The sequence below is a fragment of the Notamacropus eugenii genome, chromosome 1 (assembly GCF_028372415.1).
Source record: "Notamacropus eugenii isolate mMacEug1 chromosome 1, mMacEug1.pri_v2, whole genome shotgun sequence".
Lineage (NCBI taxonomy): Eukaryota > Metazoa > Chordata > Mammalia > Diprotodontia > Macropodidae > Notamacropus > Notamacropus eugenii.
In genome coordinates, this window is record NC_092872.1 from 732786615 (window position 1) to 732810388 (window position 23774).

General features: G+C 38.1%; 1 protein-coding gene across 4 annotated transcripts in view; it reads right to left on the reverse strand.

Annotated features, from left to right (window-relative positions):
* Nucleotides 1-6196: 6196 nt before the first annotated feature.
* CTNNA2 (catenin alpha 2) overlaps nucleotides 6197-23774 on the reverse strand; it is a 1515416-nt gene continuing 1497838 nt past the window's right edge. For all 4 annotated transcript variants that reach the window (XM_072637016.1, XM_072637013.1, XM_072637014.1 and 1 more), the window contains one exon: nucleotides 6197-7401. In XM_072637016.1, the coding sequence (XP_072493117.1) occupies nucleotides 7114-7401 (288 nt within the window). In that variant the 3' untranslated portion in view covers nucleotides 6197-7113. The remainder of the gene's footprint in view (nucleotides 7402-23774) is intronic.

Here is a 23774-nt window from a genome sequence, read left to right on the forward strand (position 1 = left end):
CCCATCTCAAGGGGATTATTGTAAGAACTTTCCAAAAGATCTGCCCTTTCTGTCCTCAGTCCATCTTCCACAAAGCTATCAATTACTTATTCTAACACACAATTATGACCTTGTCACTCTTGACTCCAAAAATTTTTAGTGGCTCCCTCTTGCTTCTGGGATAAATAAAATTTCTTCAGTCTGGTATTTAAAGTCAACCATCATCTGGCTCCCACTTACCTTTCCAATATTATTTCATGTCATTCTTCTTTATGCATTTTCCATTGACCTACTACCTGTTTTCAAGAGAGAACATTCCATGGGGAGGAAATCTTTAGCAGTGGAATTTAGAGTTAGAGGTTCTGATTTCTAATCCTGACTCTCACACTAAATACTGCCATAATCTTAGGTAAGTTATTTACCATCCCTAGAATTCATTTACTTCCCCTGTAAAAACAATGGGTTGGAATAGATAGTATTTAAGTCTTAAAGTATTCAATCTTTCAGAATCTGACCCGGAAATCTCCCACCTCTGCACAAGTGGCCCCTCTTTGCCTCATTCAACAATCAGTTTCCGAAGGTTATTCAGGCAGACTCTGAAATGCAGGGGTGATACTGAAAGGAAGAGCCCAAAACTAATCCAAAGACAGTGAAGAAATTATAATTTTAGGTAAATATGTGGATTCTAACTCATTGTGTTTACTCAGAGAAGTCAGGGAAAATGTGGGTTCTCTCTTTCTTCACATGAGTGATATGGATGATGACATATATATGTGTGTGTGTGTGTGTGTGTGTGTGTGTCTGTGTGTGTGTATAATGTTGAATTGAAACCAACTAAAAATATATAATGTTGAATTGAAACCAATTAAAAACTGTCCCCTTGCCAATACCCAACCTTCTGTCCTACTGTAACATGAAGCTAGATCTGCTCAAATTCCAGAATCCACAGTTTCAGAGGCAGTTTCTTTCTGGGCTGCTCTACCCTCTTCTACTTTTTTTTCTTTTAAATGTGGCCAAGACACATGCAAATGTGAGGAGATACTTGAATGGTGTGAAGAACATTTGTTCCCTTGAACCATACCAGAAGGGAATCCATAGAACAGTCTCTCACCCTCAACACTTAATTGTATTAATTATCTTCACTTGCCTCTGAGTCACCAACTTTACTGATGGGTATGAGTTCCCTGCTTCTACCACTTGAAAGGGGAACAGGAGAGCGTGGGAACTGTGGAGGAAGGTGAGTGAAAGGAAAAGTATTTCTCAAAGTGGAACTCTGATGCCTCAAGGAAAGTTCCTGATCCATAGAGAACTATGCAGTCAATGTACACAGGGGATACTCTTGTGCTATGTACCTCCTGGCCTTACTAGCCTAGAATGCCACTAAGTCCTTTCCTAGGTTCAACGGAAAGAAACCTGGCTTTGAAATTACAGGGCGAGGGTTCAAATTCCACCATGGACACATTATCTGGCTTATCTTAGGCAGGTCATTTAGACACCGAGTCTCAGTTTGCTCATGTGGAAATCGAGAGGGCTGGGCTCAATAGCCTGTCACAATCTTTGTAACTGTAAATCCAGGGTCCTCTCTCCTACTTTCACATTCCAATTTTGCTGCATTGTGATCCTGGTTGCTTTTCATCTCTGGGAGTTTTTACTCTAACGGAAATGAAGGGGTTTAACTAGATGATCTTCAGAATCTCTGCCAGCTCAAAATGTATAATTCTATGATCCTTACAAGGAATAACTAGGTGGCACAGCGGATAATGTGTCAGGCCTGGAGTCAAAAAGACCTGAGGTCAGCTCTGGCATCAGATACTAGCTGTGTGATCCATGGTAATTCACTTAACCTTATCTACCTCAGTTTCTTCAAGTGTAAAATGAAATGGGGAAGGAAATGGTGATACACACCAGTGTTTTTGTCAAGAAAATTCCCCCAAAGGGGGTCACAAAAAGTTAGGAATGACTGAAAAGTATGATATGTTGGAGAGGGAAAGTCTGCTGTATGTATGCATGCATGTATATATGTATGTATGTAGGTATGTATGTATCCCTCTAAAGTTTACAAACTGCTTAGCATAAATTCTTTAATTCAATTCTCACACTAATCCTGTGACAAGTACTAACCAAAAATATATTTTTTTTTCCTTTACAGATGAAGGCATTTAGTCTGAGAGGGTTTAAACTGAACTTTACTGGGATCACACAATTAAAAAGCATCTGAGGCAGAATTTAAATCTGAACTTAAAGATCTCCAATTCTTCACAGGATTATTTATTTAAATTAGAAGGAACACCACAAGCTGTCTAGTCCCCAACCCTAATTTTACAGATGAGGAAATTAAAGTACAATCGATGCCCATGTATATTGGGAAACCCAAGTTCATACAGGTAGCAAAGAGCAGGAGCAAAATTCAAATACAGATCCTCTGGCTCCATGCATAGCTCTTTTCCCACTGTACTTTGTACTCTCTCCTCCACGAAAATCCTCACTCTGACACTTAGTAGCAATGTGATCTTAGCCTCATTCTACAACTTCTCTATGAATTAATTTCCTCATCTAAAAATGGCCACCATGCTACTGGTATAATGTACCTCACAGGTTTATTTCAAGGATAGCATCTTCTACCAATTATCTTACGAATCACAGAATTTCAGTGGATAACTATTGTACTACATTGTGTAAAGTAAAAAATGTAGAATCAGATGGTCTGGGTTTGAAAGCTGTCTCTACCACTCACAAGCATTATAATGTAGACAAGTTACTATCCTCTCTAGGTCCCTGTTAACTCACCTGTGTTGGGAAGGGGTTGACCTTGATGTCCTCTATGACCCTTTTTAGTTCAACAACTATAATTTTATGATGATGCTCATATACCCCCAAAGAAGCTTCATTATGAGACATTTGTCAGGTGACCATGTTGTCTTTGCTAGAAGTACTCCATGGTAGGGAATCTTCAACCACTCAAGGTTGTCTACTCCAGTTTTGGAGACATCTCCTAATTAGGATTTATTTGACTGACATCAAGTAACTTTTTTCATTTCAGTTGTTGTTCATTCATTTCAGTTGTGTCTGACTCTTCAGGACCCCAATTGGAGTTTTCTCTGCAAAGACATTGGAGTGGTTTTCTATTTCCTTCTCTAGCTCATTTTACAGAGGATGAAATTAAGACAAAAAAAAGGTGACTTGATCAGGGTCACACAGATAGTGTGGTTGTGTGACCTGAGGCTGGATTTGAACCCAGGCCCTCCTGACTCCAGGCCCTGCACTCTATACCTATAACTACCACCTTCATTTCAATAGGAGCTGAAGTTCTGTGCTTGTTCTTGTTATTTCTATGTTTTAAACAGTGGGTTCTTCTCTTTGAGGCTGGATTTCATATTCCATTTCATAGTAGTCCTGATAGAAAGCAAACAAGCATATCTCGTGTCCCAAACTGTCCTCTGCAGTCCCCTAGACTAACTTCCCCCTTAAAGTAACTGATGAAGCCAATGGACTCCTTCACAGAAGAATGTTTTGGGTTTTTTTATGAATAAATAAAATACATAGAAAGGAAACCAATTATTTTGAAAAGCAATATTATTAAACACATGCACACACAAGTTCATGGTCCCCAGGTTAAAAACTCCTGGTCTAAAGGCCTCTAAGATTCCTTCCAGGTTTAAGGTTGTATGATTTTATGTCTTCCTCCACTCTGTTCCATGAATCACTGTCTCTCTCTCTCTCTGCCCTTTGTCCCACTCCCTCAGCATCATGCTTTCTGCTAACCAATCCCACTAATGTGATGGATCCATGTTGGAGTGTGGCTGGTGGTGAGTTAATATATGAAGAAAAATATTTCTAATAAGGACTTCTGCAGACACCCAAGGATATTGACAAACACTGGGACTTTCAGAAGATGACAAACATGCTGGGAGGATACGTTTGGGTAGCAGTTTTGTTTTGTTTTTCCTCCATGATTCCAAGAGTTTGAGATGTGAGTACTTTATCGGTAGTGATAAAATATTGCCCTAGGAGGTTATGGCAATGAGGCCTGTGGCAATGAGGCCTAGCTAAAAACAAGAGATTACCATAAGTACAGGATGCAAGTAGAAAGCCTCATGGGAAGATCCTTAAGTTAAAGGTATAAATGAAAATCAGAACGCCATTCAAAAGTCCCCAGTAACACTTGCTTTCCATGCCTGTATGTCATGACCAGGGGCTACGACCTAGAATCAGGTCCTCATAGCACTGACAGTTCCCAGTTCAAAATTTAATCAGTCATGCCATGAATACATCTGCCTACTTTTTCTATATAGGCCAGTTGGGGATATTAGATAGAAAGAAGTTTTGCCATTACAAAAAAAGACAACTCTTTGAGGTGAAATGACCTGGGAACAAAGCTATAACTAGGGTGAGGAAACTGGGTCTTTTCCTAGGGCACCAAATTTAGAAAGTGTAATATTTAGAGGGAAATGACAAGTGCTTGTAGCACTTCAACCATGCACCAACACCTAGGTGGCAAAGAATAATTAAAATAAGTAGCTACAGTGACAAAGGAATGAGCTCCTTTTCTGCATGACTTTGCTTTTCACTCTTTCCCATCATCCCACATCTGGGTATATTTTAAGTTTGTCTGCTTGAAAACTGTTTGGATTTCTGCTTCCTAACAAGAACACATTGTTAAGATTTGTGTAGATTCAACAATATACATGCTTGTCCAGAAAATGAAATTCTAGCTCTGGATAAAGTTTGAACATGAATGGAAAATAAGAAAAAATTAAAATTCTCTAGTTTTCTCACAAATGAGCATGGTATGCAATGTATTCTCCAGAAGACACTCTTCATAGTCTCTTACTTCTAGAAATGTATTAGGATTTGCTATAATGAAAGAGGTGTGATGTAGAAGGAAATGACTAGAACTTGGAGCCAGGACTCATAAATATGCTACTAAGCAGTTATGTAATGTTGGGCTTATAACTGGCCTTCTCAGCCATTGAGACAGAGAGCCCTGGAATTTGCTGATCTCAAAGGTAACTTTCCTATATTTAAATCCTCATGATACCATTGGAACTTTTTTAAAACAAAAATTCACAATTCCTTTAAAAAGTCTGTGAAATAAACAAACTATTAGGTTCCTCATTTTACAGATAAGGAGATGGGTTTAGAAAGACTTTATTGTATATCAAGGAAAGGAGGGAATTACAGTTGTGTTAAAAGGCTAGTAATGGGAAATAAAGAAATAGAATTAAAAAATAAGATATAGCAGCTAGGAGGAAGCAAACTGGCCGAATGAACGTGGAAGTAAGCTCCCTTATCTACAGCGGTCCCAATGAAATTAAAGAAGATTTTCAAAGGAGCTATACTTAGATTATTGGACAAAGAAATGGTTGGTTTCCTCAGTGCCCCCCTCCCCCAACTTAAACTATGATGACTTAGAAATAATTTTGATTTTGAAGGATGGAAGGTCACACTAATATTGCCTTACATGACAGTTGGCATACAGCTGTAGTTTGTCTTGGTATTCAGGCATCATTATCTTCAGAGATTCTCAAAGAGCCTATGAAAAAATCAGGGATGGGGAAAATATCTAAAAAGAGAAAAGCATATTCCTCAAGCTGCTATTGGAGTTGAATTTATCTACCACAATACTCATTGCTTAATGAAAAGGATGGATCTAGTATGCTAATAATATCTGGAAAAGGAGGCTACAGATAAAGTCAAAGGCATGTACTTATATCCCTAGTTATATGGTTAGGAGGTGTTGCATCTGTTTATTTAAAAAAATACTTTAAATACTTCCTCTGTTTTAGGCACATGATGCAAATATAAAAGTGAGATAGTTTCTGCTCTCAAGGATTCTCTATTCCAATGGGGGCAAATGCATTCAGGAAGTCAAATGGTGAAAAGGAGTGTTGGATGCAGGAAAATCTAAGTTCAAATATTGCCTCAGAATCTCTATTAGCTGTGTTACCCTGGACAAATCACTTGCCCAGATCTTAGGCTCAGTTGCTTTATTTGTAGAGTGGAGATAAAAATGGCGTCTATCTACCAGGATTTTTATGAGGATCAAAGGAGATAATAAATATAAAATGACTTTCAAACTTTAAATTGCTCTATTATTAGCCAGGACTCAAACCCAAGTCTTTTAATTTTGAGTGTAGGGTTCCCCTTCTACTACTCATGCTCAAGAAATTCCAACCCATGAGTATGTACCTGAAATGACACAAAGTATTATACAAACTTCAAGGTTAAATGAGTTTATTTAGAGTTAGTGGATACAATGGTATAGTAGATACCAGCACTCCAAGCTACACCTATATATTTGCATCTAGACTGTCACACATTTTCAAATTTCCATACCTCTAAACATTCCACCATAGGGCCTCCTATTTCTAGCAAAAAATAAAATCGTAACCAAAATGGCAAAGGCCAGTCACCATATTGTGCTTCAAATGCTGCTCTCAGGATTTCAATTGGCAAAAGTCAATTTCAGTTTTTGTCGGTAAATGGGAATAATTGATCACATGAACAAGAATCGTAGCAGAACTAGAAGATAAAGAACAAAATATAGATTGAAAGAAGCATTTGAAGCTGGATTATTTAGGTTCCCCTATATTAAAAATTCACATACTATCATGAAGATATGACCTCAAAGTTAAATCGTTTGATCTGTGGGCCACACACGGAAGCATATTGGCTAGTACATTTTTTTTTGCACTGGAACAGAAGCAATACAAGTTTAATTTTCTACCATCACCCCCACCACCCCCAACCCCAGCCTTTTCACTTAGCAATATACCTGCCAACCTAATGTTTCTTGCATGCATAAAGTTTTGCTTTGATAGATCAAAATGTGTCTTCCCCCTCCCTCCCCTTCCCTTACATTTTAAGATGTGAATTCTTTGGCCAGTTCTACGTGGGCATTTCAAAAGTGGCTTCCTGTCACCTTCAGACAAGATAGCCTTGCCCACTCAAGCTACTCATGGGTTGATTCTGTCTGATCTGATTTCATATCACATGCAAACTGATACTGGTTCATTAGCTTTTCCCCATGCCAGAGGCACATAAGTCAGCAGGTACATATACAAAAAGGATTAAAATCAAAAAAAGAAAACAAAAGAAAATCCCCTTTTATTCCCCCTGGTAAGGCCTAGTGTCCTAAAAGGAATCCATTGCTTTAAATTCACTTAATGCCTGTACAGGAGAAATGTGTTTCTTCTGAGAGCCTCGTCTAACTCTTGTCTGATATTCTTCTGGCTTTTCTCTCTTCACTAAGGGCTTTTTCTCAGGAGCTTTCATCTTCCATGATACCACAGGGGAGTTCACAGCGGCTGTCCCATAGACCTTCTGATATTTGGTGGAGGCCACGTAGGAGGCTTTCACGGTGAGAACCACAGCATTCATCAAGTTCTTGGCTGCCTGGATGAGGGATGTGGCGCTGTCCAGCTAGAGGAAGGGACAAGAGAATGAAATAAACCAGGGTTATTCAAAGTCAAATATCCAAAAGGGGGCTGATGCATTTCTGCCATTAAGGATCAGGGAAGGCAACCCGCCTTTGCCAAAGAAGGAGCTTATGATCAGAAGAAATTGAACAGTGGGAAAGGAGAGGATGGCAAACTCCATCATTCCCCCACCCCCAATACCCTTTGACCCTCAGCATATTGATGCTCAGGACAACAATGGAAGCTTTGTAGCTGTCTTTCTACAGATGAAGATATCAACTGGTTAAAAGAGGTCCTTCTGGTGAGCCTGTGAAAATTTTGTATTAATATAAGGTTTGTCTATCAGGATCTCCTAACGCGCTGCTTCTCTCACTTCTGCAGGGAACACACCAAGAGCACCAATTAGCAAACAGTACACCCTGTAAAGTCAAACATTTTTTTTCAACCCCTGAGTTTTATATCCATGCAAGTGACTGCCAAGAGAGACAGGAGATTTGAAGAAACACAGATCCTAGTGTAGATCTGGAGGCAGGGCTGGGCTGGGATTAAGTAATAGCATATGTCCATGGACTCTCTGGCTTCCAACAAGGTTGTTAGTTACCATGGGAAATTAACAGAACACGTCCTGAGTCCCTCATTTAAAAAACATAACCATGGTTAACTGCTATTGGCAAGTTGTAATCAGTGTGACCATAGACCACTACCAGAGAATATCATCGAGGTTCTCATGAAAAAACAAAACAATACAAAACATTAATTTATTAATTGACCCAGGTCATGGAATCTAACTCTGAGTGTGTCCCAAGTCACTATTCTGAGTTTTCCCTTTTTTCTTTACACTCTCCCTAGAAACACCAGTTCTTGAGGGCCTAAATGTCATCTTTATGCAGATGATTTCCAGATTTATATATCCAGTCCTTGTCTCTCTTCTGAGCTTTAGTTCTGCAAAACAACCGCTTTTTGGACAGTGTGACTTGGATGTCCAGTAATCGTCTCATATTGGACATGGCAAGACAGAATTCATCATCTTCCATTCCCACCTCCATCCCTCTTCTTCGGCATTTCCCTGCTGTGGGCACCAACATACTTCTGGTCACATAGTTTCTGAATCTCTTTTGTAGTCACCTGAAACTTGAGACATATCCAACCAGTAGGCAAGTCTTGTTGCTTCTATGCCCTGCCATCTCTCATATAATCCTTTTCCTCTTCACAAGAACCAGCCTAGTTTAGAGGTTTATCACCTCTCACTTAGGTTATTTTAATAACCTTCTAATCTATCTTCCTACTTCTCATCTCTCCTCTTAACAATCTATCTTTTAAATATTCATCAAAGTTCTTTCCCTAAAGTAAATGATCATGTAATCCTTTTAGCCCACAAGCTCTAGCAGTTTTCTTTATCTCAAAAACTAATATAACCATTTTGGGAGCATTTAAACTTTTTTGCAACCTGCTCCCCCTCCTTACTCACTGTGTGTTTTAGGTTATATTGTCCACCATGCTATTTCAGACACATGATATATTATCTCTCATCTCCATCCTTTTCATGTCAGAAATGAACATCCTGCTCTGGGAATGTATAGTTCATTTAAGATTCAGATCAAGCACCACCTTTTGCATGGTTTCTTACTCCCCAATGCCCTTACCCTTGACCAGTTGTTAGTACCTTCTCCTCCAAGGCTGACTTGTATGGGGTTCCCTAATTATTCTAGGAGAAGATATAAATCCCTCTCTTTAGCTTTTAAAGTCCTTCACCTCTGGGCCCCAACATACATTCCCAACCTTATTGTCTATTATTAGTCTCCCTCCTACACTTTGCAGTTGAATGAATTGGGTCTCAGCCTATCCTCATCTCCGTTTCCCACAGAAAGAACTCATTTTCCCATCTCTGTAACTCTGCAATGACATGTCTCTACTGCACCTGCCTCCCACCTTTGCCTTGACAGAATCCTTCACTTTCTTCAAAGTGAAGTTCAAGTATTTCCTGATCTACACAATTGCTAGTACCCTCCTTCCCCTATCATGGATGTTCTCCATATATATTCCATACACAGCCGTTCATCACATACTTATAAATTGCTACATCATCTGCCCTCATGGAATGCAAGCTTTTTGAGGGCAGAAATTGTTTCATTCTCTTGAATTGAATCTCCATCTCCTAAGCACCTGAGAAACCCTGCATGACTGTTTGAATTATACATTAAGTCCAAGCCTCTCACCAATTTGGGAGAAATATTTGGGAGAAATTTGCAGCAAAGTGGTGAACTTTGTATGAATGTGACACTTCTCTTGCCCGATATGTATTTTGAAATAAGTGGACCTTAACGATAGAAGGATGTTAAACCCTCCCTTCCCCTACTGTGAATGAAGTACTCTGCTAAGTGGTGGTAACTAGGCAAAAGAGTTGCTGATCTCAAGAAACTCACAGTCTAATGGGAGAGACAACATGCAAAAGAATTATACAAATGAGATATGAATTAGGTAATTGGAGACATTTAAGAGAGAGAAGACACCAGCATTAAGGGAAATCAAGAAAAATCTCTTTCAGAAGGCGGGGATTTAAGCTGATACTTACAGGAAGCCAGGAAAGCCAGGAGACAGAGCAGAGGAGGGAGGGACTTCCAGGCATGGGGGAGAGACAGTCAATGGAAACACTGTGAGTTGGACATAGAGTGCTGTGTGTGAGGAGTAGGAAACATAAAGAAAGCAAGGGAACTGAGAGTTAAAGATATCTAAGTGAGGATATAGATAGGAACCAGATCTTAAAGCAATGTCATCCTGCATCCCAAGCTTGCTTTCTATCTACTTTCCCATCTCAATTCACCACATTACCTCTCCTGCTAGTTAAGACCTAAAGAATTCAACAGAATATTCTACAATAATGGATTTCAACAAATGCTACAGCAGTCAAAGGTCTGTGTCCCACTCTGCATTGACCATTCAGCTCTATACTAATTCAGTTATACTCCTGGAAATATATACATTCTCATACTGAGTTCAGAATACTCAGGTCATAAGCTGGAATTGACTTCTAAGGATTACTAAGTAGAGACAATACCCGATCATCCTTGCTAACAAGAGAAACTTCCAAGCATGGATAAGTGAGATTCACAAATCATCTCAGGAAGCTAATATAAGCCAACACATTTCTAACCCCACCCCCCACCCCATCATGCTCTCAGTAAATCACATGACTAGTCCCCAACTGAACAGATCTGGATTTCATTTTCCCTTCTTTCTGAAATGTGGCCTCCTGGTAACAAAAATTAAATTAAAAAGCCAAAGCGTTGTAGAGAGGAAAAGGGAGAGTAGTCATGGTCTAGGCTTCTTTGTCAATTATCCGTCCTGGCCCAATATCCATGGGTTCAAAGTTTTCTAGAGTTATTTACACTTTGCTCCTTATTCTCAAAATTTAGTTTGTGAAGTACATCAGTTCTGTTGAGCAAAACTTTTTTGTGAGTCTGGCTGATAAGTATAAAATAACTTGACTAACCAAGGCATTGTGTGTGGGTTTGTGAATGTTCTTCAAAATAGCAAAATCATGTTTCATACCAAAAAAAGAAAAATGATATGAATGAATGAAAAAATAAGAACCAACTATGTTTTAACCACTGTGCTAAGCAGGAGAGATAAAAATGCAGTAGTAGTATGACAATCCCTATCCTCAAGGTGTTTCCACTCTACTGGGGAAAGACAACATATATAGAGTAGCTTTGACTTAGGAGGAATATTTTCGTTTGTAAAGTCCCAGAGATAATGAGTGGAGTCACTGATTAATTGACTGACACACATTTTCCATCAGTAATGACATGGGCGATTTGTTATGCTTATTATTATATGTATAAGAATGAATCTATTGAATTAAACAATTACTCTACTACCATTTACAGTAACTAAAAAGTTACTCTGCCCCTATGTCTTTATCCCTATGAGAATACCTCTACTGAATTAATTGCCAAATCAAAGCTGTTAAGGTAACAGCATTTCCCATCTTTAGATCCACTTACGTAACCCAGCCCACTGACAGAATCCTTTGGAAAAAACTCATAAAGATCAGAGTGAGTCAGTCAGCCAATATCATCCGAAAACCCTTAATGACTAGAGCCTTGGAGAACAGGGGTCTGTGAATCCAGAACTGAGCCTCAGAGCTGTGCCTAAATGGGTACAGGCAATAATGACATCCACAGTAAAGTAATCCACTCTCCTCAATTTGAAAGAAAAAAAGATGGCAGTTATGTTTGATGGATGGGTTCAAGACAAGTCTGCAAAATTAGCACAGGGACAGCAAATGATTGGTGGAAGGGGCAAAGAAAGCTCTCATAAATAGTCTTGACTTTGTGATCTATTCCAGTTGGCTTTACAGACTATTGACACAAGGACTTAAAAGGCAAAGAATCCTGAATGTAGAGAAACAAACAGTGCTTAGATGTTACATTGGCTGTAATATTTAGTGAGGCTGCCAGGTGAGGTCAGTTTAGGTCAGGGAATATTGCTATCTCCATAAATCAAGAGAATGGGCACAAACAGTCCACTTGTGGGATTTATAGGCAAGATTATGCTCAGTAAATTTATCTGCACAAAATATGGCAAACTTCCACAAACCTATCAGTCCAACCAATTAAAATATATTTCAAAGCAAGAGTTTAGACAATGGTTACAATAATGCAAATGAAAGAACAAACCCTAAGTTTTCTATAATAATAATGACAAGTCAGCATCAAAGAAAAGATAACATATACTGTTCTTGGCAGAGGTAGGGGATTAAGCGGGGGATACTGCATATATGTGAGACTCAGTGGATATGTGGGTTAGTTTGGTTGGGTTCCTTCCTTCCTTCCTTCCTTCCTTCCTTCCTTCCTTCCTTCCTTCCTTCCTTTTTTCTTTCTCTCCTTTTTCTCTGAATAGGAAAAGGGAAAGAAAAATATTTAGAAATGAATCTTATTGGGAAGAGAAGGGAAATATATGTGTGTACACACTCACACACAGATATATGTGTGTACACATTCACACACATATACAAGATAGTTGGATAGATGATAAATAGGAAATAATTAACAGAAGGAAATCAATAGAAGCAAGAGGGTTTTGAAAAGGTTCCTGTAGAATATCGGTTTTAGTTGGGATTTCAAGTAAGCCAGGGAAGTCTGTAACCAGAGATAGAATCCCACCAATAGGTGGAATTATAAACTTCATGAGGGAAGAGATTATTTTTATATTTTGCCTTTGTATTCCCATTTTAGCACATCATCTGATATGTTGGGTACTCAATATGAATTGAATTGAACTGAAATTAATTGAGTCCTATCTAGGACTGTCTCCATCTGTTGAGTTTGTTTTTTTTTTTTTTTTTTTTTTTTAAGACATAACACTGAACCCATTCACATGACTGTGATTATGGGGGAAAAGCAAGCAGTTTTTTTTTTCTAAAGAGTAAAAGTTACACTAAAAAAATAGATGGGAACTGGTTTCCAGAAATCTTATTGAAAAATGTGTATAATGTTCAGTTGCTAATGTGATCATGATGGAACATGTTAGAGGTGTCTTTTCCAATAACAAGGTTCACCCAAATAAAATTATTTTTATACTCTCTCACATAAGGCTTTTCCTCATTTAATGTCTATCACTAGTTGGTAGTTTCTCTCTCTCTCTCTCTCTCTCTCTCTCTCTCTCTCTCTCTCTCTCTCTCTCTCTCTCTCTGTCTCTCTCTCTCTCTCTCTCTCCCCTCTTCCCTCCTCTCTCTTAATTATTTTGTATTCCTATGTTTATACTTTGTATTTATTTCTCTCCATAAAGTATCACATATTTCGAACTGTAGGGATCATCTAGATGGCATCATATTCAAATATCCAACTCCCCCATTTTACAAAAAATGAAACTGAGGTACAGAGAGATTAAATGACTTGCACAAGGTCATGCCTAGCAAGGAAATGTCTGAAACAGGATTCAAAATAATCCTTTGAGCCACCAGGTTGCTAGGTTGAATCCTTCAACATGCTATTTCATTTCATTGGAATGTTCCTGGCACAGAGTAGGTGCACAGTAAGTTTGTTGCTTTGTCCTCTGACAACTAAAAATATTGATTTTTGAAGAGATTTATTTTATTCCCCTCTGTTCCTGTGTGGCCAACTGCTAAGAAAAACCCAGAATGGCCTCTATTTCTAAAATGGGTTTACTTAAAAAAAAGAGACCATTGGTTGACATTTTCTCTGCTTTCCAATGCCATTAAGCTCTATTCCATTTCTTTCAGATTTTCACATCTTTGCTACAAATTCTAAGTTGGAGAAGCACTCAACAGTTTAGGTAATATGACTAAAAAATATATTTTCTTTATACTTCAGCTGTAACTATTGTCTATGATGGTATGATGCCATCTTGTAACTGATTTTTGAATTGTGTTGTTTTACAGACACCCTCTGCCCCACCAACCCCTACAGAAGAGGTTAATTGCAAAGTAGGGATGCTTGGAATACAGGCTTATGTCTTTCAGAACAATGATTCTCACAACACCCACCCTTTCACAAGGCACATCTCTACGCACTAATCATGCCTCTTGGTCTCTCATGGTTATCCTAGCTGTGAAACTGTGGTTCAGTCAGAGGATCCATGTTGTACAAAGCTTAAAGGGCAGCATTGGGGAGTGAAGAGATATCCATCAGCACAATCAAGAAGATGTAGGTCCAGGTCTTATATTTGCCACATTCTAGCTGTACGGACCTGGGCAAGACATGATTTCTTAATGCCCCAGGAAACTCACTAAGTTACCAAGGAATTACTGATAGAACCAAAAGCCTCCACGCCAGTAATTTGCCATAACAATAACCAGATCTGCATTAAATAAGCATAATGGATAGAACTTCTGAATGAATCCTCTGGTCCATTTTCCTCTCAGAACTCGATTCACAAGATCATAACTGGTGATGGTAGTTTGTGGCATAGTAGAGCATCAAATCAGCTATTATATTAGAACACATTGAAAATTTTAGTGGCATATAAATGTAGGCTGTTATTTTTATTTGTAGTAGTAGCAGCAGCAGTACTAGTAGCAGCAGCAACAGTAACCACAACAACAGATTATCATGATGATAAGAGGGGAGCACATGAAGTAACCATTCATACACTGCTGCTATGTGCCAAGTTTTAGTTGATTCGATGTTCATCACAACCCTGTGAGGTAAGTTGGTGTTATTATCCTCATTTTACAGTTGAGGAAAGGGAGTCAAAAAAGTTAAGTCGTTTATTCAGTCACACAGCTGGTAAGCTCTGAGGGCAGATTTGAACTCACATCTTCCTAACTCCGAGTCCATTTCTGTGCTACCTAGTTCCTGCAGAATTGCACAGTAGTGTACTACACTTGGAGTATAAAAGACTGGAATTCAAATCCTTTCTCTGATACTTGGCTCCTTCATGACTCTGAGCAAGCCACTAAACCCAACTCAGTCTCAGTTTTGTTTTTCCTTATCATCTTGCTCAGGAATTTTGCTGTGTGCTTCTCCAAGAAGAGAAATAGCAAAGGTGGTTCTGAGTCAATGGGGAACACATTGTGCCACCTCTAGGAAGCACATGAAAGTCATTTCTTTTTTGAGTTGTTTCCTCTATGTAAACTTGCTCAGAACCCTTGATGTTCCTGAGTTTTGTTTTCCTCCTTGGACAAATGGCATATTCCAGTGTCTGCCACATGGACCAAAGATGGGACTGGATAATCTGTGACTAGGTTATTTTAATTAAGAAACTTTAAAGTTAATTACTTTGTGCCTAGTACTATCCTAAGAGCTACAAATGATATACTCTATCTATCTATCTATCTATCTATCTATCTATCTATCTATCTATCTATCTATCTATATCTATCTATCTATCTATCTATGTCTATAAGTAGTAGTAATTTATTTCTGATTGGAGATAGATCATACTTATACAAGGGTTTGAGAAACACTCTCAAGTTAAGTTCCATAGATTTCAATTACATCTCAACTGAAAACACAAACCAACATTTATTGAGCACTTACTATGTTCCAGGAATTTTTCAGGGAATATGGGCTATGAAGACAAAGGCAAATGAGGTTCTTGCCCTCCATGAACTTGCAATCTACTGGTAAAACAATATGTTCAGTTACATCTACATAGAATATATACAAAAGAAATACATGACAGCTTTAGGAGGAAGGCCACCATCATCCTGGAAAGGGAGGGAAAATCCAGAAAGGCTTCATACAAAAAGCAACACTTAAGATAAGTTGCAGAGATTCTGAGAAGGGAAAGGAAGGACAGAGTACAAGCCAAGCATGAAGAAGAACCAGGACAAAGACATGGAGATAGGAGATGGAATGTCATGCGTTTATATCAGCATGTAGGTCACTATGACTGGGTTGGAGTGTGTATGGAGGGGAGTACTTTATAATTAGACTGAAAGGTTGAAAGTAGCCAAGTTATGAAGGGCTTTAAATGTCAAACTGTATTTCATATTTTATCCTGAGGCAATAGGGATTCATTGGAATTTATTGAGTAGGTGAGTGACATGATCTCAGATCTGCAATTCAGGAAAATCATGCTGACAGCTGTTTCAGAATAAAATGAGAGACTTGTGGACAAAATACAAATGAGAAGACTTAAAATAGACATGGTGAAATATGATACGATCCTGAACTGGGTTGGTTGATTGTGTGAGTGGAGAAGAAGGAATTATAAGGGAGAGGATTAGTGAGCTATAAATGACAAGATTTGGAAAGAATGCTGAGTATAATCTGAATCCAACATTTCTTCTACAGGGTAAAAATTCCAACAATTCAAATGGACATTGTTTCAACAAGAAGGAACTACATGGTGAACTTGAATTGAGGAAGGTATGGGCTTGAAGAAATGGATTCACCTTCTGCCTGTGATACTTATTATTTGTGTGAACTTGGCAACTCACTGTATCCCTCTCTAAGTCTTAGGTTTATGGGATCATAGATTTATAATTGGAAGGTCACTTAGAGATCAGAATTTAGCTCTGTTATTTTACAATGAAAAAACTGAGGTAAAAAAAAAGGTTGTGATTTTTCCAGGGTAAGTAGCTGAGGCAGGATTCAAACCTAGGTCTAAGTCCAGAACTCTAAAAATAAATTTCATCAGATTACAGATCTAGAAGTGGGGAAGATCTGAGAGACCCCAGTCTCCCATTTTGTTAATGGGGAAACTGAGATCCAAAGAAGTTAAGTGACTGTCCAAAGGTCAAAATGGTAATAGCAGAGTAAATATTCAAATTCAAGTCCTTAAACTTCAAAATCTTAGCTCTTCCAACTCCCTCAGGCTCCTTTCCCTGACAATATCTACAGTGCCTACCTCACTAGCTTCCTTAAGAGTTAACATAATATTATGTATAGGGAGCTCTTGGTAAATTGTGAAGTATTATATAAATACCATATTTGATTATTATCAATAAGCCAGATCATCTCGAATAGATTCACACAATATAAATTAGGATTCATCAATAGTTAAGTAATTTTCAGACTTTTAACATTCCAAACAATGGTGAACTTACTGGATGGGTCTGAATATATAGCAAGAAAAATGTAGATGTCAGTTCCTAACATCCTCTATTAAAAGAGTAAATCTTGGAGCTGTAGTAGAGAAATATGGTTGGTTGGTTGGTCATTGTCCTTCATTCTTAAAGAGGACCAAAATGACATCGCTATGTTGGCATCAGGGTACAGTGTGTCTGACTGTGGCTGATCAGATCAACATGAGCTTGGAAGGTTCTATCACAGGTTGGGTAAATAGTCCATGTGAACATTTGGAGTGGAGATGTCACCAGAGAAATATAGCAGAACCTCAAAAGGGACCTAGCATGGCTAACTCACTCCTTTAACTAGTGAGGAAGCAGATCTATATAAGGGAAAGTAATTGATCAAGATCATATACATAGGATGTAGCAGAGCTGGGATTTAAACCTAGGACCTCTGACTCCAAATTGAATGCTCTTCCAAAATCACTAGACCCCTCAATGAGCCTTGAGAAATGGGAAGACTCCATCTCCTATACTTATATGTTCAGGCACTTGTACATATGGGTTGTAACAGATCAGATGTTGATCAAAAGAAACATGGGAAACCCTTATCTCTGCATTCCTGAATATCTTCAATGTGTCAGTAGTCCCTGCTTCCAGTCTCTGTCCAATTTAGTAGGAAATGATATGCAATTTTTTCTCAGTTTACAGGACCTACAGGCATAAAACTCTGATTACCCCTAGGATATTTGTGACATATGAAGTTTCTTGAGGATCAGATAAGTCAAATGATTTGTTCAGGGTTGCACAGCAAATTAACATCAAAGGCAAAATTTCAACTCAGTCTTTCTACTACAAGCTCAGAATTCTACCTACTAGATCTGATTACTACCCAATTAATTTTCATTAAATCATAGCTCTGGGAAAACAGAGAGACAATATCATACATTGGACTGGAATTACAACTGAGTTCAATGTTTGAATCATCCAGTTCTCATAAATTCAGTCTAAAAGGTGCTTCAAGGAAATCTCATCTAGTCCAATCTTACATTCTTCAACAGAGACTCAGAGAAACTAAATGATGGTTACATAAATAAAAAATGGCCAATCCCGGATTTGAACCCTAGTTCTCTCACAACAAATCCAATGTTCCTTCCAGTTATAACAGTTCCTTTGGGAAAATTACATCAATTCTATGAGCTTTACTGTCCTTATCTGAAAAAAAAAATGGGAATAACTGATACCTGTAGGACCAGATATTTCATAATGATGTTCTACCTTATAAGCACTCAAACCTACAAAAAACCATCAATAAGGAAGAGAGGACTAAAAATTCCTTAGAGAATGGCCATTTTGTATTAGCTATATGCTTTCTGGAGTGCATATTGATCATGCAATCAGTTATTAAATGAATATTATGTGCAAGGTAGAGTGCCAGGTGATATATACGAACATCATCTGTAATCTGTATCATTTACGAAATATCATATGAGTTAAAATAAGTTTCTAGTAAGCACTAGTCTGGTTAGTTGGTGGGGTTGCCTTAGAATAAATGGAAAACAAAATTATAAATGGTGATTTCAGATAAAGTGTCATGATTCAGATAAATAAATAATTTCAATAAAGATTATTTCCTGCCCTTCTAAAATATCAGGACTTCATAGAAGTTAAATTCAGGGAACTCGGAGTTCAAAGAGTCTAAACATCACATTGCACAGATGAAGAAAGGCAGGTCAAGTGACACTGAGTAACTTTCAGAAGGGTATAGAACTAATAAATGTCTGAGGTGGATTTTTTCACAAAGTCAACGAATGGATCAACAAGCAATTATTACAAACATTACACACCAGCTACTGGGGATCCAAAAATGAAAATCACCAACTCCTATAAGTTCTTGCTTCTTAATAGTGGAACAAAAACAAAAACAAAAACCTTTCTCTGGAGTCAAAGAACATAGGTTCCACTCCTGTTTTTGATGCTTATTACCTGTGAAACCTTGGAAAACTCACCTTAAATCTCTAGACCTCCATTTCCTTATAGCTACATTGAAAGAGGTGACCTACATAATTCCTGGAGTTCTCCATTTCAGCTCTAGCTCTAGGACCATAAGATCTGTCTCTGTCTGTCTGTCTGTTTCTCTCTCTCTCTCTCTCTCTCTCTCTCTCTCTCTCTCTCTCTCTCTCTCTCTCTCTCTCTCTCTCTTTCTCTCTCTCTCTCTCTCTTTCACACACACATCATTTTCAAATGCCTCTATTGCTTAGAGGCCACATTGAAAGCATTTGGTAGAGCACAAGCTCTGGAAAATCTTATCAAACTAAAAAGTCTCTGGACATGGGTCCGAGATGGCCCCTACATCTCCTGTATGAGAAACAACCTATTTAAAATATTTAGTTGGAAAAAAATGATGTGTTTTTTTTTTTTAGTCACAGCCAATATAGAAGAGTTTCTATTACAAAGGAATTGTTGTTCTCATTGGCAGAAGTAGTACTCATTCCACTACAATCCTCGGTCCTTGAAATATAGAAACTTCAGACATCTCCCTTCCAACCGTTCCGTGTCTATGTCAGAGATATCATTTTATGCCTGGATGCCCTGAGAACTTCCAAGGTTTCCAATTCCTCAATTATTCACTTTACCCTCTATAGTGTAACCAGATTACTTTCCCAAAGCATTGGGATGTAATGTGGTGGAATGCAAAAGGCTATGGAATTGGATTCTGGAGACATTGCATTTGACAAACTGTTCACTTTTTCTGAATCTTAATGTCTTACTGTATAAATGGGAATTTCACAAGACTACTAAATGGAAAAGAAAGCATTTTGTTATGTGCTACAAACCTGTGGGCAATTTTTAAGCTCCCAAACCTCCAATAGCTTGCTATTATATAAAGAAGAAAATCACATTTACATAGGCTGATATTCTATCCCTTCAATTATCTACAAATTAGATTTTCAGGCACATTTCCAAAAACACACTTTTTTGAAAACTCCACTGTAGATATATCAGTTTCTTTAGTCCCTCTCAGAAACATCACCTTCTTCACTTCCTCACTTTGCTATATAACATTCCAATTTTCTGAAATGTCCCAAATTATGTCATCATAGGCTATGAGCTAGAAGGGAGCTTATAGGTTTTCTAATCCATATTCCTCTCTCAGGAGTAAATGGAGGCCCGTTAAGTCAACAAGCATTTTTAAAGAGATGATGAACACCATATTAACCTCATGAGAAATAAATATAAAATGCAAGTCTTGACCTCAAGGAGCAAATATTAGAATAATATTTATGGGTATTTACAAACATATGTGAGTATATACAAAAATAATACATAGTCATGGGAGTCATGCTAGAAAATTAAGGGAGTATGGGTAGGATGGGCTTCATTTAGATAAGATCTGATTTGGGTCTTTCTTGAATAAAACTAAGAATTCTAAGATTTGGGGATTCAGAGAGAAGGGTCTTTGGGGACTGTGAGGCAGTTAGTACAAAAGCACAGGGATGAAAGATGGATTGATCTACATGAGGAATGGTTAGGAGGAAACTCAAGTTGAATTTGAAAGAGGAATAGTGTGGAATAAGGTAGAAAGTATAGATTAAACAAAGATATCCCCCTGAAGGGTTTTACATCCAAAAGAGAGGTTCTTATACTTTATTCTTTAGGTTACAATGATCACCAGAATTTACTGGTGAGGGAGTAGAAGGGATGGGGAGGAGGACATGACATGTTCACACCTATACTTTGTCAAATAAGCAGAAGTTGAAAGGAAGTAGGGATGGAAACTTGATGCAGGGAAATTGATAAGATTATCATGATAGTCTAGGTGATGATGGTTGGACCTAAAGTGGTCCAGAGAACAAAAACAAAGAGAGATGTGGAGGTAGAAACAATAGGAGAAGGAAAGTGACTCACCCAAAATTATAATTAACAATAGAAAGTTGAAATTTGGACATGGTGCCTCTGACTACAGATATAACCCAATTTCTCTATACCACCTTAGTTTGAAGTGAGCACCCCTTTCTCTAAATTATTCTAGCCATTATTATGTATACAGTACTTTTTTTTAAAGCAAATGTAGAACTCTTTTGAATGTTGCCTTGAATGATTTGAAGTCCCAGAGTACTATTTCACATGATATGTGTGTATGTCTTGGATCCTTTTATGGTATAACAATTCCATGAGAACAATGACTGACTTTCAGACTTCAGTGTAACTCTCACACAGAGTGTGTATATGAAGAATGCCAGCTTCAATACTTGAACTAGCTTAGTAATCATAGGTGACCTTCAATGATTCAGCTAACCACATTCTATGTATTCAGTATATAATTTTGAATTTCATTGGCTAAAAATAAATGGATAAATAAATAAATAAATCTGTGTTTGTTGACCAGACCTCTTCTGATGATTCTCTCTGATTTTTAGTATGGTCATTTGACGCTAGTTTTAGGATAGTCTTCTCCAGCCCTTGAGGCAATCCAATCCAAGTTAATTCAATCCAAGCTAATCCATTCCAACTCAACTCAGTCCAATTCAATCCAAACCAAGAAGTATTTATCAAGTGATTACTCAGCAAGGCATTATGCCAGGTATTGAGGATATAAGTCAACACCTAAATCTATCACTTTTTATATTCAAAGTGTTTTTTTTAGCATGATAGAGTCTTTCAGGATGAGGCATCCTAGGAGGAGAGCCATGTATTTTCCTATAGTGCATTCTTCACGAACACTAGTTAGATATGATCTGCATCAAACAATCAACCAAAAAAGCATTTTAAAATACGCTCTGATTGCTTAAAGCCTAACAACAGTGCCTAAGTGTCACGCACTGTGCCAGGCACTGAGGACACTGAGACCAAAGTGAGTCAGCCCCTACCTACAAGGAACTTAAAAATCGGTCAAGGAAGACAACACATGTATGTGTGTGTGTGTGTGTGTGTGTGTGTGTGTGTGTGTGTGTGTGCGCGCGCGTTGTATATGTAGAAACAAAATAGATACAAGGAGATTGGGCAGGATTAGTCTCTAGTAGTGGTTGGAAGGAGGGATTCAGGGAAGAGTAATGTATTTAAAAGATCCTATTAATATAGTAGAGAAGAGCACAATTAGGCAGCATCCAGGATTCATGCTTAGGAATATAGGAAAGAACATCTTTGACATATCTTGTAGATCCTCACAATAAAGAAGCATTTCTTTCTTTTTTTTTTTCTTAAGTAGCTATTCTGTGTTAACACTGTATTAGGTAATATTCTAAACCTTTTCAGGATAGGAGAGTATAAATTAGTACATTAAAAGGACTCTGCCCTGTCCAAGGTACCTGGGAAATAATAATTAAGAACCTGGTAAGAAGAATAAGAATGAGATGGTTGTAATCACAGTCATGTCACTGTCCAATGGCTCCCTGTTTTTAACAGAAACCCTCCTCTTTCATGCCCTGTTTTCTTTCCCCAGTTCCCCATCACTATGCCTTTGTCTAAAAGAAATCTGGGGTACTTTCCATCTTTCATGAAAACAGTTAAGGCTTGATTTGGTGAAGCACTCCAGGCAAAGTCGGTTCTCTGTAAAACTATAAAATTGTTGCATTTACCTTGGCATTTGCCCAGTGACCCTATCTGCCCCATTCAACATTCTTGTAGCTGTTGATTTTCAGAGGCATCCAGCCATGGTCAGACCTGATAATGAGATGCTAGATATTGTCACCTAAAGTATGCTTTTTACCAGGCTGTTATTAGGGGCATTAATTTTAAACCAAGGAACATTTATTAAATATCTACTATACAAGGCTCTGGGAATTGTGTCTGTGTATGAGAGAGAGTGTGTGCCCACTTATATACGTGGAGTGGTGATGGCAGAAGAGTTGAACATATAACATCATTATGGGAAAATTCTAGGGAGGAAACTTTCTTTAATGATGGAAATCAGCCACCCAGTAAAAACTTGATGTCTTAAGAGTTTTCCTGCAACAAAGAAGTTAAGTAACTTGCTCGGGATCCCAGAGCCAGAATGTGTCAGAGGTCTTGAAAATGATGTTTTCATGATATGAAGGCAGTCTTCTATCCTCCACTACACCATAAAGCCTCTCAACCTGAGGATAGAACAAAAGGACAGAAATGGTCCCTGCCTTCAAGAAGTTGACCTTCATATACTTAATATTTGTTGTTTAGTTATTATTCAGTTGCTTCCCATTCTTTGTGTCCCTATTTGGGTTTTCTTGGCAAAGGTACCATAGCAGTTTGCTATTTCCTTTTCCAGCTTACTTTACAGATCAGAAAACTGAGGCAAAAAGAGTTAATTGACTTGCCCAGGGCCACAGAATTAGTTAAGTGTCTGAGGCCAGATTAAAACTCAGATCTTCTTGATTCTATGCCCTACCTTCTATTCACAGCATCACCTAGCTGCTCATTACTTAATACACAAAGGGATTAAAGATGGAAAAATAGAATGAAAGGTTGTGAGTTTGACATTTCACAGAAGGGGCATACTCCTATAAGTGGTATTCACTAAGCAGAGAAACACAAAGTCAAATAGGAAATCAGAATCATAGAACTAGAAGATTCTTAGAGGTCATCTTGTCCAGCACCCTTCATTTCTTTGTAACTTCAAGTCAGCCCAAACCTGAGGTGTGTGTGTGTGTGTGTGTGTGTGTGTGTGTTTCTTCCTTCCTTTCTTCCTTCCTTCCTTCCACTTCTTCCTCCCTTCTTTTCTTTCTTCCCTCCTTTTGTTCTAAATACTGAAGCACAGAAAAAAGCAGTGATTTATCCAAGGTAACAAAGAAAGTTAGTAACAAAGACCCTAGGTCTCCTAGTTTTATTTGTTTTCCAGTCTAGTAGTCACTTCCTTAAAACCTGAATGTTTCCCTATACTCATCAGAGGCATTGTAATGCTATGGACAGGGCCCAAAGCA